Source organism: Mastomys coucha, unplaced genomic scaffold (genome assembly GCF_008632895.1).
Source record: "Mastomys coucha isolate ucsf_1 unplaced genomic scaffold, UCSF_Mcou_1 pScaffold20, whole genome shotgun sequence".
Classification (NCBI taxonomy): Eukaryota; Metazoa; Chordata; class Mammalia; order Rodentia; family Muridae; genus Mastomys; species Mastomys coucha.
Window position 1 is genome coordinate 111,737,605 of NW_022196903.1, and position 20,156 is coordinate 111,757,760.

The window sequence follows — 20,156 nt, forward strand, 5'->3', positions numbered from 1 at the left end:
AGGAGACATCTGGGAAACAGAACAGTGCTGTGTTCCCTGCGATTGTCATGTGTGAGTGGGAGCGGCTGTGGGCGGCAAACTGGCTTCAACCTCTACCTCAGGGCAGTGGTCCCCACTGCAGCTCGAAGACTGAGCAGAAGGCTGAGGGGCACTAAGTCCATCTTTCTTGGTGTCATCTGGGTAAGGTGTGTGAGCCCTCATGCCCAGGCTTGCCCTCCTGCTTACCTCTTAGAGCTGAGCTTCCATGCTGCCTCCCGTACCCGGACAGCAGGGGACAAGGGGGGCCCATGGCCCTCCACAGTGCTGACCGTACTGGAGTAGCCAGCAGGATGGGGGAAGCGGCCCAGGGCAGTGTTGTTGGCATTGTTGATGTTGGCATTGGAGCCCGTGGATGAGTAGCTGCTGGGGGTGAACGTGGAGTCCACCAGCTTCTCATGGGACGGTGACTCGGTGTCAGCTTGGTTGTTCCCTGTCTTGTTGATATGCAGTGGGCGCTGGGTGGCAAACGTCTGAGGAAAGTTACTCCTGCTGTCACTCTGATAGTAGCTGACGTGGTTACCGAACAGGCCTCCAGCCCTCTAGAGAGAAGACAGAGGTGCAGGTGGAGAAGGCTTCTCCATCATCTCTCTCTCCTCTCCCCGCTCATCCCTGCCTCCCTTGTACGGCAGTAGTTGAGAGGCACAGGCTGAGGGGAGCGAGCTTGACCTTCAGCTTGACCTCTACCACACTCTGGACGCAAGGAAAGAGAGGAGCTTGGATGCTCAAGGTGCCGCAGTTCCCTACAGCACCAGGACAGGAATTTCTTGTGAGCTTGAACAGACAGGAGGTTGGGAGGCTAGAAGCCTCCCCAGAAGTTTGTTCCCAAAAGAGCACTGGAGACTGAGGTTGGGTTTCAGGGACAAGTCTGAGATGGCATCCTCCACAGAAGCTAGCCGCTTGGCTTTGGGGAGCCTGCTGGGAGTGCTGGGGAGAGGGAATGGAAGGCGGGAACCAGATTATTTCAGTGGAAATAAAACTGGCCCGTGGAGCTAGAAGCTGCACGGGGTGGATCGAAACTAAGAGTGAAGAGTCTAGTGATTCAATGATATCATGGTTCTCTTCCCTGTTGGGGATCCTCTGAGACTTGAAGTCAGGATAAGTGATTTTCTCCAATATTCCTACTTTGTCCCAGAGCAAGGGGTGAGGGAAGTGGTGGTTTGCAAGGTTTGTCTAATAATCCTTGATATCTGAAGGTCCTTGGGTTCTGGAATCTTATGAGCGTGGCATTCTGTATCTCTGAGGCCATTCACTGATGGTCATCTCAGTGATGCCAGATTAGCCATAGCAGGGTGGGCTGGGCTTGGTTCCCTGTGTGTTTGTAGTCTGGGAAATGGATCTGGGGACTTGGATTGAGCAGAAAGAACAAGGAAGGGAGCAAGCTGAGAGACTGTAGTCGTATGGCACAGCAGTGTGTGATTTTTCCCACTGCACTAATACTACTCCAGAAAGAGAGGAGGAGGCCTGGAGGGTACCACTGCGACCCGGACCATCACACGCTCCATCTTTACAGGGCAGCTGTTGTTTGTCTACCTGACACATGAGAACCCACACCTAATATGACCATTTAACCTGCTTTTCCTCCAAGAAGAGTCAGAAGTTTATATTTTTACTTAGATATGCCAGATATTCAGATACTGGTGAATAAAACAGGGTTTCAGATTAGATGTGGCTCTGGAGTTCCTATTCCACACTTGATGAGAAACTTCTCCAGGAAAAATTCTTTCTAGAAACAGGCTCCTCCTGTCCTCTGAGAGCTGGCCATCTTTGGAGCTGCTGGGTCCTAGGAGGATGGCATGACATGAATTGGGAGGCAGAGAATCAGGAGATAGCCGATTAGGGAGAGTGGGCACTCCTCAGAGATCCGGTAAAAACACCAGCTTAGAGCACTGTTGCCAGACTGAACTTCACGAAGGACACCAGCCATGGCACTTACCCTGAAGATGTCATCTTCGGAGGCAGCAGACACCGCCTCCTTCATAGCTTTGTCCAACTCCTCCTCAGCAGTCAGATCCCCAGAGATGGCCCGCCGGATCTCAGGTCCAATGTCATGCAAGGTGCGTAAGCCAGCCTGGAACCCAGAAGGACATGTGAAGACCCAAGTCCTTCTACTGATCTTTAGTTGGCCAGGACCTTGTTGCTCCTCCCCAAGTCCCTGCCTCTCTGCTCTGCAGGGCAACTGGGACTCCCACACCAGGTGACAGGCTTCCCTGGACACTCCTGCCCCCATCATCCTACATCAGAAGAATCTATTCATCTATCTAGGAGAAACGAAGGCATATTACAGGATCAGCAAGAACTAGGGGCTGAAAAAGCCAGCAGGGCTGCTGAGGGAAGTATGTGGCCAGAATGGCATGGGGGAGGGAGGAAGAAGAGCACATTGTCTTCCCATAGCCGCCTTCGGGAAGGTTTGCAGTGCTCACAAGTGTTCTTGTGATGGGACTTAGCCTCTAGGTAGCTAGTGGGGCTTGGACCCTCAGTAAGGTCAGGGGGAGGCGACGAGGACCTTTGAGTGTGGGCCCCCTTCCAGCCCCTCACCTGGAGGGACAGTGCATTCCTCTGTGAGGGCTTGCCCACCAGCCCCTGCTCTTTTCGCTTCTTGAATTTCCTGAAGTACTCTTGGATCAGGAAGGTGGCGTAGAACTTGCCCACTGTGACCTCGTCATCTAAGGCACATGGAGAGGAGAAAAAGATGAGTGATTCTACCAGATCATCTTGATTTTTTTTTTCAGCACCTAAAACTTTTTTAAACATATTAACTTTAATTTTTTTTTTTTAAGTTCTGAAGAAAGCATGTAAAAAGGCATATGATGAAAAGTCACCGCATCGCCACCCGCCTGCTCACTGCCTCTCGGCTGCTCAGCATATTAGTTTCTTGAGCACCTTTCCAGAAACGAGCAAGCATGTTCTTACGCTCCTTTCTAATTGAGTACATGGCTGTTTTTTTTTTTCCTTCGTTTTTTTCCCCTCACAGGAAAGGTAGGATCTTGTCAAGGTTACTTCCCATCTTATTTTTTCACCTCTCCTAAAAGGACATTACTAAGTCTTGTTTGATTCCACTTACCATGAAATGGCCAGTGTCCTAACTGCCAACACAGGGTTGGTGATTTCCCTTCCAGCCAGGCAGACTGGCTTGACATGTGTCCTTGCTAGGCTGGGGGCACCAGATCACACATGTCATAGTCTGGATCTTAGGAGGGAACTAAAGGGTAGGGAAGGTGTAAGCTCCTAGGAGAATGTTTCATATCAAGCAAGTGGCCCTTCCATCCTGTCTCCCGCTGTGTGTGAGAGAGAGATGGTTGGGCTGAGCCTCGGGACCTGTGATGGTTTTCCTGATCCTCACTGGTCCTTGAGAGTAGCCAACTGGAGTAGCTAACTCTACAGAAGTTCTGGGCTTGCCGTGGGTCAGGGGCTCATTTCTACATGGAAGATTCCTGATGATTGGGAATGGACTTGGAGCCCTAGGTTCCTTCAGGCCTGAGCTGGATGCCAAAGTCTACACTGAACTCACTGGAAAACCTGCATAGCTTCTAAGAACACCAGTGCCTGGCGTGAACCTCACAGAGATGTTTCGGACCGCAAGGAAAGCAATGCAGCAGAGCGTGAGGTGATGCACGGTGACTCCCAGCCTACCTTGCTTTCCTTCAGAGCGTGAGGTGACGCACAGTGATTCCCAGACTACCTTGCTTTCTCTTTCAGAAGTGGATCTCCAGGGCTATTTGCCTAGCCTGTGGGGTTTCCCCACCTCCCTGCCCTCCAGCTGTGCCTCACACATCTTGGAGGGTCACAGGTCAACCTGCTGAGGAGGCTGGATCACCTCCTAAAGATGTTTCCATAACATGTGGGTTCAACTAACACGTTAGTAAAATATACATGACAAATGAAAGTGCTCACAATATTCACATTGTCTCCTTTCAACAGTTACTCATTCTAAGTGTTGGCAGGTGGTGTGGATTCCATCAGTCATTGTAGCCTTTTGTACAGGAGCTCTCGGCATTTGTATATTGGATGCAGTTGCTTTTAACACACCTTACTTTAAGCATTCTACTAGTGCCATGGATGGTACCTACAATTTCAACTTGGGATTTTAGCAGGGATGGTATGAAGTACTTGCTAGGAAAGGGGGCTTGTGACTTGGTAGACATGAGAAATGCTACGCTAGGAAAAAAGATATGATGAATCTCAGGCAACTTTTCCTCTAGAGCTCTAGAGAAACTCTAGAATAGTCAGCCTAGTGGCCTATGGGTAAACATATATCCATATGTTATAGAGTTGCCATGAAAGTTCTGCCAAACCCATAGCACGGAAGGGCTTGCCTGCTCCCACAGATGAATGTGGGGTTACAGCAGATTTCTAATCCGACAGTTTGCATCCAATCTGTGTACAACACTGCAACCTGGTAGGACCTCTGAGCCCTCAGGAGGGCCCAGAATAGAAGGATCCAGGAGCACAGGAGACTCAAACATGAAAGTCTCCAGGGCTGTGTCTGCTCTGCTAATACAGCTGGAGGGCAGGATGGTGGAGAAATCCCATAGGCTAGGCAAATAGCCCTGGTCTGGAAATGCAGGAAACACTTACCGCCTGCAGGGGGCACCACCTGGTCCAACAGCTTCATGCTGGTCCTCTTCCAGATTTTCTTGATGATGGCCCGCAGCTCCTCATTGGCTTGCTCTAGGTTCCCTGATAGAAGGAAATGCACACTGAAGACCTCCCCTGGATGGGAAGCCATGAGTGGTGGCCTTAGCCCCACAAATCGCCCTGATCCATCACAGTTGTCTCCCTTGCCTTCCTATTTTCTAGTTCTTCCCTCTCCCCTCCCCCTTTATCTTATTCCCCTTTTGACTTCTCTTACCCTGTCCAAGGCCATTCTCCTCTCCTCCTTACTCCATTGCAAGCCAGCCTAAGGCCCAACACCCTAGCTGCTTTCCTTCCTGGTTAGCACAGAAGAGCCTGTGGTGCCCGCAGACACTCATGTCTCAGCCTTGATTCTGACTGCCCTGCAGGACAGCATCAAGGCTGATCACTATGGTGACATTTCATAGTGAGCTCCTTGTGCTGCTGCAGGAAATGGAAACCTTTCGAGGGAAGGATGGTCCACTCCTCCCACATTAATGTACAACGCAGGGGCCACATATGTATCCACAGGCTCTCTGCTGAGTCCCCCAGGGAAGGAAGTAAAGAAATCTAACAGTGGAGAAAGAAACCAGAAAGCCTGTGTTCTGGTAGTTTGGACTTCCTCTCTCCACTGGTAAAACAGATCTCATTAGATGCACGCTGCCTGAGACACACTGGCCTCCTACTGGTGGAGAAGAAAAGCTAAATGATGGTTGTAAGATAGGATTCTATGCTCCTCCCAAGGATACCGTCCCTTGCCACTGACGTGCATGCACTCACTGTGTAATCCCTTGGAGTGAGGATATGATACACGGTATTCCTGTGATTAGATTATGTTACACAGTACCTATTACCTGACCAAAGGGAAATGATACCTCTGATCTAATCACAGGAATCTATTAAATGTCCAGAATTCATTATTCATATATATATATATATACATATATGAATAATATATATTACTTTGTTCATTATATATTTACTAAAAAAAAGATTATTTGATTTTGAAAGAAGCCTAGTGCCTTCTCTGGCTGGGAGCAGACAGGTAGGGCACATGGACCCTGAGAGGCCTGGATGAAGGAATACTGTGTACTGAGGAAAGTAGTCTCTGGGTGCCACAGACACCCCCAGCTGATAGGCAGCTAGTGGGGAGGCAGGGACCATAAACTAGTGGATCCACAAAGTAGAGAAGAATCCCAGTCACTACCCAAATGAGCTTGGCGGAAGCATCTTTCCTTGAGCCTCCATGAGGGAGCATGGCCCAATTAGTGTACTGAGTTTGGTCTTGGGAGGCCCTGAGCAGAGCCCCCGACTTCTCTGTGGCTGGACTTTTGATAGAGCTGTGAGCTAATCACTGGGTATTGTTTGAAGTTGTGAGGTTTATGGGGTTTGCTGCAGAGCGACGGGGAGAGGATATGGCTGATAGCTACAGTTATCATATGGGAGGGGATGGCAAATGACGTGAGCTCTGGGGTCAGACTGCCTGAGTTCACGAACAGCTTTGTGTAACCCTCCTGCTTGACCCTGCCTGCCTCTCATAACCACACCTCTCTGCCCACCTCCTGCTATTTGCCACGCCTTGCTCCTGGTTCCAGTTACATCGGAAGTCCCACCTCCAGAGGCCGAATAAGGAGCTGCTGATTGGGCTGGCATGCTGACGAACTTGGGGGAGGGGTTTTGCCTCACCTATTCTACCTGTTGGCTTGTAACAAAGAGATTCATTAAATGGAAGATGACTGGGTAATCACATCTCCTGTTGTCTAATTTTTAAGGTGCCTTCCACGTGGGTAAGATATAATTATGGCTAGCCAATTTCCCCCTGACTCCATATTCCAGAAAACCCTTTCCTTTGGTTGCCGCTGGCCGGCAACAGCTTTGGGTTGGTACATGGGAGGCAAGCAGAGGCAGTCATGAGGAGTGAGCGATGGCTCCTGAGTGCCTTGAGCATCAAATTCATACTGCAGCTGAAGCCAGAACACCTCCCAGGCCTCCCAACAGGACCTCAGTTCCCTTCACTAAAGGTGGGCCAGGACTTTTTTTTTTTTGTTCATTTTCTTTTTTCAAACAAGAGTTTATCATGTATCTATGATTTGCCTCAAACTCATGATCCTCCTGCTTTGGGCTTTCAAACGCTGGGATTACAGGCATGTACCACCCTTCTGGGCTTGGGGGTTTCTGACACACACAGTGTAAGAATCCTGAGCAAACCAATGTGCAAATGAACTTAGCTTTTGCATTGGGTTTAAAAAAATACTCCAAACTCATGTCTCCCTGAAACCTCAGAATATGAATTTCACAGAGCTAACTAGTGAAGTAATGATGTGTTAGGTGGACCACACATCCCATGTGATTGGTGCCATTAGAGCAAGAGGAAAAGGCCAGAGGCACACTGTGAAGAGAGCTGCAGAGACCAAGGGATGGAGCCAGGTACTTGAGACCACCTGAAGCCAGAGAGATAGAACTCATTTTCCCCATGGCCTTGGAAAGAAGCAGCCTGCCAACACTTCTGGTAGTGCTTGGGTGTGTCTGCTCTCTTAAATTGTGAGAAGAACCATGTTTGAGATCATTTGGTCAGACCTAAGGTACAGATGCATCTCTCAAAGGATCTGCCACATCTTTTAGATTTTCATTTGTTTCCATAACAACCCATGTAACCGTGGAGCTTCACCAATTATTATTTCATAGTGTGTATGCTTATTTTTATCATTCAGTTTCCATTGCTGAGGTCTGAACCTTGGGCCTTGTGCTCACTAGTCACCACTCTACCACTGAGCTACCCTCCACACCCTAATTTAAATATCTTTAAATAGCTTCTTCTCCCAATTTAAAAAAAAAATCTTGTTCATCTTGATAGTTGGCTTGGGATAAGGGTTATGGTTCTCAAGGTATGTGTGAATTCCTTTCTAATTTCTTCCACTTACAAACGCCTTAAGGGGGAGTGAAGACTATGTCTTAGACTTACAAATGTTGGTGTTTCCTCCCATTTCTTCTCTGAGCGTGGTGCTGGCTCCCAGACTTAGGTAGCAAGTTCATAGAAGGCCTGTTTTGGATGAAGCTCAGCCTTGAGTCCTGAGGTACTACATGCCCTGGGTGGCTATCCCCAAGAGCCTTTATGCTTAAGTGTTTTCGGTTTTTTTTTTTTTTTTTTTTTTTTAACCTTTAATTAACTGTATGTCCCACGGCTGGCTTCTCTCCTCAGGAACTCCCGCCTCTTAGCAGTGCTAAGCAGTGACTGAGAATTTGGCAGCCCTCAGTGTGGCCCTCGGGTACTGGCCTCAGTTCACTGAGATCTGGTTTGCCTATGCAAGTGCGTCTTCAGCATCGCCAAATCTTGGCTTCTGTGCACAAATGCTTTTAATTCTTTCCTGGAGTCAAAACCTACATTATTAATTTGTACCAAAGCCTTAAGTATTACAACACGTTCCTTCTAGCAACCATTCTATCTTTTCTCCTGGGAAAAGGAGGCCCTTCCCTTGAAGCTGAAAGAAAATAATATTCCCTGTAGAAAGTTTGGAAAGATGAGCTCTGATCTACCCTCAGACATGTGGATACACACTGCTCCGTGGTATTCAGTATTAATATAGCAGCAGGCATCCTTCCCGTTGTCTGTTATCTACACACACACATTAAGTGTGCACTGAATTCTCTCACCAGCAACAGGCCTATTTATACCTACCTCAGATTGAAGTTTTGCACTAACTACTAATGTCATTTTTGTTTGTTTTTGGTTTTGCTTTCTTTTTAGTTTACCAGGAGAATTTGACCCATTTTTATCTTTTTGAAAGGCTGGCTCATTATTCTGACCTGTCTTGCAGGATTGGTTCTCGGTTCCCTCATGTCTGTTACTCTCTGAAAGAGCACAACTAAAGAGGGCATCTCTCTGGGTGGCCTAGGGAAGGAAATGCCAATGCTACTGCCTTTCATTATTTCACAATGTGGAAACCGAAGCAAGCCAGGAAGCAGTTACACACACGCTGTGCCCCCTTGTGAATGATGCCCAGTGCCTTTCTGCTGTACCGAGGACACTGGCTGGAAGCCTGGGCCTCTCAGGTTGCAACAAGTGATGTCAAACTCTAGTTCATCCATGAGGTGTCTGTGTAGCTAGCTGTAAATGCAGGTTCCCAGGATCCCCCTCAGACATGGGGGTTCACAGATTTAGATGCTGCTCAGCGGCAGGTAGCCTTCTGAGCAGCTCATGGTTTTTGTTCTTTGACCATACTCTTAAGAGGCACTTAAGTTGGGTGTCTTGGGAATAGAAGCATCTTTTGGGGGTGTGTCCACACAGCCTCTCCTAGAGAAGTTCAGAGTACTTACCAGTGAGATGCCTTCACCAGGGCTGCTGCCTATAGGACAAACTAGAAGGGCCCTGAGTTGTAAGTAGTCCCAGGGAACAGTCTAAGAGGTGCACTACACGTGCATCCTAACCTTTAGCAACTGCATGCAGTGACTTCTATTTACCACAGTCACTGCTTGTCACGGTCACCTTTCCAACACAGGTCCTTTTAATTTCAAAAGAGAATCGAGTGTTTGGGAGATGCGCCTGCTGCTAATATAAGTCTATCGTAAGAGGCTTGGTCTGCCTAGCAACTGCCTCTTCTGCATTTTGCACTAAACTCCCCCCACCCCCGTCTTTAGAAGGTTATGGGGAAGTTTCTAGGGTCGATGGAAAAGAAAAGTTCTAAGTGTGGCAAAGGGCTATGTAGGAACGGAGGGAGATGTAAAGCACGCGCCAGCTCTCAGCGTCTGAGTACAGGCTGTCGGTGTTATTCTGCATGGATGCTGTACAGGCAAGAGCACCCTTCTGGTGGGGATGCTGGATCTTCCTAGGCATCCTGCTGCCAGTGGTCCACAAGAGCTATTACCTTCTGTTTTGATCCTCAGGGCTGTCCTGACGAGGGCGAACAGGGTAGCGTTGAACATGACTGTCCCATCGCTGTTCAGAGGCATGTTCATGGACACCAGGCGCTGGAGGGGAAAGGAGGCTGAGTCAGTGACAACGGCAGGCAGTTCTTAAAGGCTCTGTGCAACCAAGTGGCAGGAAGGTTCCTAGAAACTTGGATGGGTGCTGCTGGGGAATGGAGGGGTATGCGTGGGTTCACCGCAGTGTTTTCAAAGCTCTTCAGGGGAGAAACTGGGCTTTGTGGTTAAACACTCTTCTACCTCCACATTCCTTAGACCCTTGTATCCTCCAAGGGTTCTTCCCCAATCTGTGCTCAGACCTACAGATACAGTTGTGCTATGTACTAGCAGCAAGATCAACCATGTGCCAGGCGTTTTCTAGGCACCACTTGCCTGCCGGACAGAAATACCCATACTCCCATGGAGTGGGAATAGGAGAAGGCTCTGCACATAGACACATTTACCTCTACTTCAAACCTGATCCCACATTCACTCAACCTACCAGGATTATGCTGCTCTCCACCCCCAAAACATGCTCCCTTCGTGAGCCAGCAGCACACACAGGGGTCATCAGGAGAAAGGGCAGAATGCTGACTGTGAAGGCAGCGATGTCACCTCTTACACCGCACGACGTCTTCCTGTACATATTTTGCTAAGGGTTGTATTTTCCCCGAGCGAACACATTATTTCGAGTCTCTCAGATACTAAGTTAGGAGGTTTCATTCCCAGCTCTCGGCCCACCTGGAGGTCATGAGCTGCCCACTTCAGTCCTCTCTAGGCTGCCTGCTCTTACATTTGACTTGTACTTCTCATGGCTTGAATCCTAAGTGTCATCTGAAGGCCATGTCACAAAGGCTCAGTTCCCAGTCTCAGCACTCTTGGGAAGTGGTGGAACCTTCAGGAGGTGGGGTCTAGTGGGTAGAAGTTACTGGAAGCCATGTCCTTGAGGAGGGTATTAGGGTCTAGGTCTCTTTCTCTTTTCTCCCTCTCTGCTCCTGAGGTAAAGAGGCCCTGTGTTGAGTGGGTCTCTTCCAAACACTCCAACCATAATGTCCTAGGAGCTGCCACAGACCCAAGTCATAGGCCCGAGTGATTGCAGACTGAGGCCTACAAAGAAACTTTTTTCTAAGGCTCCTGTTTGCCATATGTCCTGGACCCTTGGAAACTTCCTGAAGGTTTTATGGAATAGAGCAGGGATACTGGTTAGGAAACTATGACTACCACAGAGCATACGTTTATGTTCTATGCTTCTTTGGCCCTATTACCCATGAATGATTATCCAGGTAGATCAATTATTTGGCGGCTTGTTTCTTCCCGTCTACAGCTTGGCTCTCTGTTATCTTTTTCCCCAGCTCTTTCTGAGCTCATCAGGATTCTCACTGAAAACACAGAGTCGGAGGATGGGGGTAATGGAACGAGGGGATGTCCCTCAGCAGTTACTGGGCCATGTGGCAGGATCTAGAGCAGATTTAAGGGCATTTACTGTCACATTTCTTCAGAGACCATGCTTATGAGAGCCTGGTGTGCTTGTCCCAACTGGCTTTGGACCATAGACTCACTTAGGAACTTGATTAAAAAGCCGGCAGATCCTTGTCTGGGTAAAGCTTGCCTTTTGGTGAGAGAACACTTGTGGCTTCTCTAATGGTTCTCTGATTTCAGGTAAAAAAATTCCTAGCCCATCACCCTAGGTCGCTTGGATGCCTAGGTGGAGTAGCCTCATGGGCTGCGTCAATCCTTTACTCAGATAGGATATCTATTTCCCTCACTGGGGGCACAAGACATTCACCGTGACAGTTGTTCTTTTATAGCCTTGGGAATGTAGATCTGGAAGGGTCCTTAAATCTTGCTCACACTGGTTTCTTTAAGTACCTAAAGTATCTTTATTCCCTTAACAATTACAAAGGCAAACAGGGAGCTAGCCTCCCATATTTGTCTTTTCCCTTAGGGACAGTCATCTCTTACTTTGCAGGCCACACGGTGAGGACACAACTTCCCAAAACCCAGTGGGGGCTGAATTCGACGGAGGAGAGTCACCACATCCAAGTGTTTGATCCGACCCCTAGAGAAGGAAGGATAGAAAGAAGGGCGGTTAGAAGGCCAGTATGCAGGTACTGTGGGAGGGCCAGATGCAGGGGCATCTCCCCAGGGCTGCCTGCAGGCTCTGAGCAGTACAGAGACACTTGATGGCACTACAAACCCACTGTGCATGTAATAGTTCATCACAGATGTCTGCTAGCACTGTACTCCAGGTAGAATGAACATTAGTGGTGCAATTAAATTTCAGTATGTTTTGTTGCTCAGTCAACTAACCATTTGGCTGGAAGGGATTTAGGGATGATCAGTCAACAGTTATGGGTAAGTAAGAGCTTCTATAAACCAGAGGTTGAGATGGAGCTTAAGTCTACCTGTCCCTCAATGACCGAATTTAAGCTTTTCTAGCTTCGTCTGACACGAGAGTCTTTTATTCTTCCATTCAACTGATATGTTCCCCAGCTCAGTGAATGGTACTTGGCCTCATCTTGCTGGCTTTCTGATTATCTCAGCATACCCAGTGCTGACCCCCTTGGATCTCTTCTACAGGCCACTCAAGCCCCTCTCTCAGCGTGGGGAGCCACGGGTCCCCCTAGAAACTTACTTGGCTTCAGGGTCATACTCGGCCCAGATTCTCTTGAATTCATCCAGGTGATGGGGACCGAGGATAGACCAGTCCCTAGTTAGGTAGTCAAAGTTGTCCATGATAACAGCTACAAAGAGGTTGATGATCTGCAGGGAACAGTGGGCACACTCAGGTGCTTGTCAAGTCTCTCCACACATTTGCTGCCCAAGCCCACTTCACTAGCTAGTGTCCAGCAAGTCAGAAGGTAATGTTTCCAAGTACCATCAATATGCTGGCATCTAGGATGCCAACTGCTAGAATTTGGGTTCCTGGACAAGAACTCTCAACACTGTCCCCTGAGCATTGTGAGGGATGAACCCTTCATGTAGACAGAACACCTTCCTTTCTACCAAGAATCCACTGACAGAGAGAAGCTCTTTCTGGTCATCTTTCTCTTACTTTTGAGCAAGGTACCAGAGACATACAAGTTCGTGCCAAGCTTCCACACATCTTGGTCTTCTATAGCAATGCTACCATAACAGGAGCTATGAATGGATGAGGCGTCTAGCTGAGTTGCTCTGGGCCAAGGCTCTTTTCAGGGGTGAGGCATCTCTACTAATTCAGTCTTCCCAACTCTTTTTCTGGGACTGCCCTGACCCCACGCTGCCCCAACACTGTCCCTATCTCTGTGGTGTCGAGTCCCACTCCAGCTTACCAGGAAGGCACAGAGCATGTAGAAGCTGATGAAGTAGAAGACAGCAAAGCTGCTGCCACAGGGGGTCTCCCCTTCCGTACTATTGCTGGGCTCAGACTCTGGGGCACACTTCTTGCCTGGCATGCAGGCCAGCATGATGTCCTGCCAGGCCTCCCCGGTGGCACACCTACAAAGAGAGGTGAGAGAGTCCGACCTCAGCTGACCACTCTCACCCGTACAGGCAAGGCCCCCTCAGCCTCACCTTCCAGGATGAATTACTAAAAGGAACTAAGCATCTGGCATCCACCGAACGCAGATCATGTTCATTAAATATGGGAATGTGAAGCCTTATTTTGAATGTTTCAAAACTGTAGACACACAGTAAGTTTCTGAACACTCGGTCTTTTATTTGTATGATGTTTCTAGATGTGGCTATGTAGACATAGATGTAGTTTATTTTCACTGCTGCACAGGAGCACTCACTCTATGAGTATATATAAAATCTGCCCTTGTTATGGGAGTGGGTTTCTCAGAAAGGTTATTTTTGCTGTCACAGTTGACACTGCAGTAAACATGCAGGTCTGTGTCCTGGATGTCTGCGTAGGAATGGGTCTACCAAGTGGGGATGCTTCATGCCTTCATTTTGACCAGGTGGCACTTGTCCAGTTCAGACCAGTGTTGGCAGTGTCTGGTGTTAGTGAATTTTAAAGGATACTCCTTAGGTGATGGTGTGGAATGATATTTCACTGCTATTTAAATTTGACTTTTCTAGGCCAGCCTGGTCTACATGAGGCCCTGTCTTGGAAAGAAATAAAAGAAGTACCTTTCTAAAAAATTGCCTTTAAAATGATTATCAGGTTGAAAGTTTTGGTTTTTGACTCTTCCTGATTGCATGTTCATGGTTTTGCTCATTAGAGTGACGGGCTATGTATCTCCTGTTCATTTGAAGGGTCCTTGGTATTTTCACAATAATTCCTTTGTTAGTTAGATGTACTAAAAGTGTCTCACTCCAGTATATGGCTTGTCTCTAGCTTTATTTATTTTAATTGTAATACATTCAAATTACACACACACACACATGCATACATGCATACACGCACACGCACACGCGCACGCACGCACACATGTGCACACACACACACATGCACATACACACACACACGCGTGCACACACACATGCACACTCTGTTTGGAGTGCCACCACAGCCACCGAGGCTCTAAACTCAGGTCCTTGTGCTCACAGGGCAGGGACTTGAACCACCAAGCCATCGCTCCAGCCTACATTGTCCATCTTACATTGTCGCACTGGATAGAACTTTCAACAAAATATTGACCCTCCCTCCCCCCAAAAGTGAGAGCACACTATCTTGTCTAATATAGTTACTAACTACATTAGACCAATAGTTACTAACTACATTAGACCAATAGTTACTAACTACATTTAGCCCAAGTTGGTGATTTTCTTGGTGGCTGTCCCAGCTCACTGATCCTACCCACTCTTTATAAAGCTGGTTTGCTTGTGGTTTTCCACACTTGGATTTGTCTTTTGTCTTTGAATGGCCGTGCCCCACGTTTTAGTGTTTATAACTCCTTGCCCCTGTTTTTAAACGTTGGTACTAGTCCATCTTTTAGGCTGGGTGGAGACATTCCTGCCTCTCTCTATTACTCAGTTTGCATAACTAGGAATGATTTATTCCTTGAGCATGGATGAAACTCACCATCATGGGCCTTGTAAAAGGCTGGGATTTTGACAACCTTTTCAATATCTATTGTAGCTAATGCTACTCATTTATTGAGAGCATTTCAGTGTTAAAATTAGCACTAATCTGCACTCTCGGGGAAGGCTGCTCCCTCTGATAAGCTTGAACGAAATGGCTCTACTCACTTTGATTTATGTGATTAGTGACAGTCCAGAAATCTACACTTATGGAAAATTTTTCAAAGAATAATTTGTTCTCTAAATTTGTAGTTTCTTGATTTATCAATGCTTTTCTAGTTAATCTTTTTTTTTCTTAAAAAGGCCTATCAATTTGACTGAATGGAGGCTCACAGCCATCCACTGAACTGAGTACAGAGTCCTCAGTGAAAGGACCTATGGAGCTGAGGGGTTTGCAGTCCCTTAGGACGAACAACAATGTGAACTAACTAGTACCCTTAGAGCTCCCAGGGTCTCAATCACCAACCAAGGACTGCACATGGATGGGTCTGATTGTTCTGGCAGCATGTGTATAGTAGAGGATTGCAAATTCGATCATCAATAAGAGGAGAGAACCTCGGCCCTGTGAAGGTTCTGTGCCCCAGTGTAGGGGAATGCCAGGGCCAGAAAGTGGGAGAGGGTGGGGTGGCAGGCATGGGGAGGGGGGAGGCAACAGGGGTTTGTTTTTGTTGTTTTTGTTTGTTTCTTTGTTTTTTGGAGGGGAAACTGGGAAAGGAGAAATTTACATGTAAATAAAATATCTAATAAGAAGGCCTATCAAAATCAATATATTGCTGTCCAAATATTCTTGGATATGTGGCCTTACACTTATTTTCTTAATAAAGTTTGTGTAATTCATATTTTCCTAATTAAAAGCACGTACTTCAGCCGGATGTGGTGGCACTCTGGAGACAGATGCAGAAGCAGGGGGATCTCTGTGAGTCTGAGGCCAGCCTAATTTATATAGCGAGTTCCATGCTAACCAAGGATAGGTAGACATTCTGCCTTAAAATAATAATAATAATAATAATAATAATAATAATAATGATGATAACAACAACAACAACAACAATAATGAAACACTTTCTTCATTCAGATTCCTAGATTGGCATAAATCCATTCATAGAACTTTTTTTCTGTTTCTGTTGTTGAACTTTTATTGTTGATTGTTTGCTTCTTTTAAAAGGCCTGCTCTCATTTTGAAAATCCTCCCATTGGCTGGCTTTAGTTACCAGTAGAGAGATGGATGGTCTTAGAGAGAAGCGTTGCTATTGCCTGGCAGCTGATTTGTGGCTTCCTTGGCATTAATTATTAATTTTCTAGTGTATTTTGGTCTCTTACTTTTTTAAAATTTTAAGTACATTATTTTCCCCAGAGCAATATGCCACTGATTGTGTTGTAGGATACCTCAAGGAGGCAGGATTTGGAGTCCTTGGTGTTCTGGTTCTGTGGGTCTTACATTCTTTGCCCGTGGGCCTTTTCACAAAGTATTGTTGAATGTTAATCTCTCTTTAAGAGATTGAAATGTCTGTGGGTCTTGCCAGCTTTGGCGGGGTCTAGGTCATGAGACACACTGGCCTTAGACAATCAGAAATATCGTTCTACCTCCCCGTACAACCCCGAAATCACCAAATGTAAAGTCATAAGGCAACCTGGTGTAGGATCTGCATAGCTTTTCTCCAGGGCACACTGGTTCAGAACAAACAGGAAGGGCCACTCCTCAGTGCAGGAAAGCAACCCTGCTCCAGACCACATAACCCTCCCAGCCTTCCCCTCAGTGCCACAGGTCACTTCAGTGCCACGCGCTTTTTGGAGGAGTTACAACGCTTGTGTTCATTGTCTGCTTTAAAGAGTTTCTGGCAGCCAGTGGCCAGAAAGATGTACAGCTTCACTCAGAGGTAGCTGATCATCTCAGAGATGAGGCAGAAATGAGGTATTCACTTGCCATTCTAACGGCCATTTCTACATCCATCATATGGCCACGTTCCCGTGCTTGCTGTTGTGCCTTATTAGCGGTTATATTTCATAAATGCTTATTTGTTCACTGGTATTTTCAAAGTCATCTTCTAAGGACTATTGCTAAACATCTTTTTATGTTTTTATTCTGTCAACTTTCACTTCATGAGTGAATTCCTTTCTAATTTGAGATTCTTTGGATGTTCATTTGCCCATCTGTTTATTTAATACAATCTCCTGGAACTTACTCTGTAGACCAGGCTGGCCTCGAACTCAGAAATCCGCCTGCCTCTGCCTCCCAAGAGCTGGGATTAAAGGCGTGCGCCACCACTGCCTGGATGAAGTTTATTATTATTATTATTAGCATTCTAAAAAATTATAAACAGTTAAGGCATTTGAAGAGAAGACTGGACAAAGGTCTTGTCTTATAACCCAAACTAGCTTTGAACTCATGATCTCCCTGTACCAGTTCTAAGGGTATTGGCATGAGCCACCACCCTGGTGGATTAAAGATTTTCCTGTTATCCTATTCTTCTCTCAGTAGACTATTTCAATCAGAAGACATATTTTTTTTTGAAATTTTATTTGATCAGCTTGTTGTTTTACTCTCTTCATTTCTTCTGTTCTTGTCTGGAATGTCTATCACACAGTAGGATTTTTCTATCTTCATTCTCTTTGTCTTAATTTTTATTTCATAATTTATATATTTCATTGTACTTCAGTTATATAGTAACCCCATTGATCTTTCATCAATTCATTTTTAGCTGTGTCCTTTCATCTCATCTGTTTAAAAATATTTTAGAAAGGAAACAATAAATTTAACCATTGTATTTTCCCTTCCTTCTTTGCTCTGTTTAGCAATGGCTGCTCCCACGGTTTCTTCTGATTTAACTGTTGTGTTAACAATGCGAATTGCATTTGATTTCAAATCTTTTGGGTCTGCTCCCTCCTTTCCTCCCCTCGTGTGTTCATTTATTTGTAACTTGAGCATGACACAGATATCCCTCCTCTCCGATGTTCCACAGATTTTTGAGATTCTTGTCACTTGCTCCTTGTTTGAGAACCTGGCTCTCTGAATAGTTTTTATGACAGGGGCTCCCTGGGGAATCACAGACCAAAGGCCTGATGTGGTGAGGGGTCTGGTGGGTAGCTTCTCTCAGAGGGAATGCTCTGTTGGGTCTCAAAGCCCCGGGCTGCAGTGGCAAATGCCACGGATCGTAGCAAGAGCTTCCCCAGAATGGTCCCGGAGGATCAGTTCACCGAGTGCCCAGGTGTCTCCTGTCCCTTGTGTCTGTTGGCACACAGGCTGGAGATGCTCCAGGGTGCTGCCTCAACCTCCATGGTTTCACACTGTCTCAAGTCTCATCCTTTCGGATCTGAGCCCCATCTACCTTCTTCCATTTAGAAGTTGCTCAGCACTTCCGCTCACCTGGACCCCCCCACCCCCACCATTTTCTTTTCCATCCTCAGCAGCGTTAGAGGTTTGCTCTTTGAAAAGACATTTGCTGCCATAAGAGACTTTGGAAAAGAGGAAGAGACCAGCTCGGCGGCCAGTCTGAGGTCTGCCATCATCTCCTGCATTTAAATGTGGCATGAGCTTGCCATTGTGAAATGTCAGCTTACACTAGATAGCTTGCTTTGTGTTCTGAGGTCATGTGATCTGGGAGGCAGTGACGTCAGGCTGATATTTAGGACACTTATCATTTTGATAACTGTAGTTTTATTGGTAATAAACTTGGGCGTGGGACCAGGTCCTATAGGAGATGGTTGGAGATGGCATCACACGGCAGCCCTTTTCCCCCCATATGCTCTGGAAAAGAGCCTCAGGGACCTGCCAAGCATTTCTGTTGGAGAGGGGAGAAATTGTTTCACCTACCAGCCTGGGACTAGATGGAGCTTAGAGTGTGACTCCATGCAAAGCAGGGAGGAGACAAGATGATGGAAGCAAATTAGATCATGGTGAGCCAAGGGAGAGATGTATGGCTGTATGAGAGATGGACTCAGGTCAATCCTATGTGCCAGGTAAGATGCCAAGCCTCAGGGCTCTTGGTGTTTCTCTTTGGCTCACTAGTGGCTGGGGCAGAGGGCTCCCAGAAATGTGTGTGGTACCTTGTGGCTGCACGTGGAAAGTTGGTGTAAACGGTAATGAGACTTCCTGGCCAGGAAGGAAGAAGAGGCCATTCTTTTCCTGCTCCCTTGGCCCTCCCAGGAATGGGCTACCATCCTGTAAGTGTGCCTGTGTGCACCTGTGTCATCTGAGACCCACCTGAACAGCAGTAACACAGCCTGGGGGAACGTCTGGAAGTTGTTGTTCCGGTTGATCTCTGTGGTGTCATTCAGGGCAATCTTCCCAAAGACCTGAAGAAAGAGGAATTGAGGGGCCAGAGAAAGGCAGCATGCACATCTCTAGCCACTGTCTAATAGTCTATCTGGTCCCAGTAACTCTGGGACTGGCCAATCAGCCTCCTCCCATGTGACCTAGCAGATACCTGCTGTTCCATGATCCCTGGACCCCAGCTCTAGCATGGACAACTTTAGGAGGAAACGTGCCCTCAGCTGTCACTCAGGAAAGGTCTGTCAGCCCATGGGAAGCTGGGGTTAGAGGTAGTAAGTGGATGCTGAGCTCAGGATACTCGGGGTAGCATCTCCAGGAACTCAAATGCACAGTGATTCTTGGATTTTGCAGCGATACGGAATGGGTGGGCCAGAGCTTGGACAAGCTTGATTCATTGCTGACATCAGAGGCCTGTTTGTGTTCTTCCCTGTTCTGTGATGTCAAGGTAGCTCTTTTTAAGAGCTACCTGGTGTCTTTTACAGCACAACCCCTCCCCCGAACTTTTAGAGATTTTATATAGGGAGCTGCTAAGGGAAGATCTTGGCTATGTTACAAGCATGGCTGTGGAGATGCTGCCTTACAGAACCCGGAAGGACTCAGATGGAGTCCTGAAGGGGTCGGGGAGCTCTGGCTGAGGGAACAGAGAAAGTGCAGCAGGCCTCTGGGAAGGGGGCTTCCTAAAAGGACTGCATGCTTGATGGACAGTGCCTTCTCTTCTCTCCCCACCTCAAATCATGCACATCCATCAGATGTGGACAAAGCAGGGGGTGCTGGTGGGACACAGCCACTTCCTGCTGTCTCTCAGGTGAGGCAGTTCTCTCTTGAAGCCCACCGGCTAGTTCATAAGTGTTTTTCCATTGCAGAACCCAAGCCTGGTTCTGTAAGATGGGAGGGATCTCTGCACTGTCTCTTGCCCATACTTCATCCTATTGGGGGGTAAGTTCCAGCTCTTTGGACATTGAGTGACAGGCAGGAACAAAAGTCAGGAGAGATAGAGGAAAGGAGAAAGGCTGTGGTCCTGGGGGCTGGGAGGGGACCAAGGAGGCAGAGTTTCTCATACCTGCATCCCAATCACTGCATAGATAAAGAACAGCATCACGATTAAAAGGGCCACATAGGGCAGGGCCTAGAAGGAAGCAAAGAGGGACTTATGAGACCCAGCACTACAGGCCTGCAGGATCCTTCCCCAGAAAGCATTGCATTCCCAGGTCCATGGCAATCAGCTGCTGTTTGGCTAAGGAGGACTGAGCACCAAGGAGTCTAGTATGTATGTATGTATGTATGTATGTATGTATGTATCATCCATCCATCCACCCATCTTCTGGGAATG

General features: G+C 47.2%; 1 protein-coding gene across 36 annotated transcripts in view; it reads right to left on the reverse strand.

Annotated features, from left to right (window-relative positions):
- Cacna1c (calcium voltage-gated channel subunit alpha1 C) overlaps window positions 1-20,156 on the reverse strand; it is a 529,265-nt gene that overhangs the window by 16,480 nt on the left and 492,629 nt on the right. For all 36 annotated transcript variants that reach the window (XM_031383153.1, XM_031383144.1, XM_031383150.1 and 33 more), the window contains 10 exons: window positions 19,887-19,952; window positions 18,758-18,849; window positions 12,861-13,026; window positions 12,185-12,312; window positions 11,512-11,608; window positions 9,513-9,615; window positions 4,615-4,716; window positions 2,575-2,702; window positions 1,973-2,107; window positions 226-578 (listed from right to left, as the gene is read on the reverse strand). In XM_031383153.1, coding sequence (XP_031239013.1) covers window positions 226-578; window positions 1,973-2,107; window positions 2,575-2,702; window positions 4,615-4,716; window positions 9,513-9,615; window positions 11,512-11,608; window positions 12,185-12,312; window positions 12,861-13,026; window positions 18,758-18,849; window positions 19,887-19,952 — 1,370 coding nt within the window. The remainder of the gene's footprint in view (window positions 1-225; window positions 579-1,972; window positions 2,108-2,574; window positions 2,703-4,614; window positions 4,717-9,512; window positions 9,616-11,511; window positions 11,609-12,184; window positions 12,313-12,860; window positions 13,027-18,757; window positions 18,850-19,886; window positions 19,953-20,156) is intronic.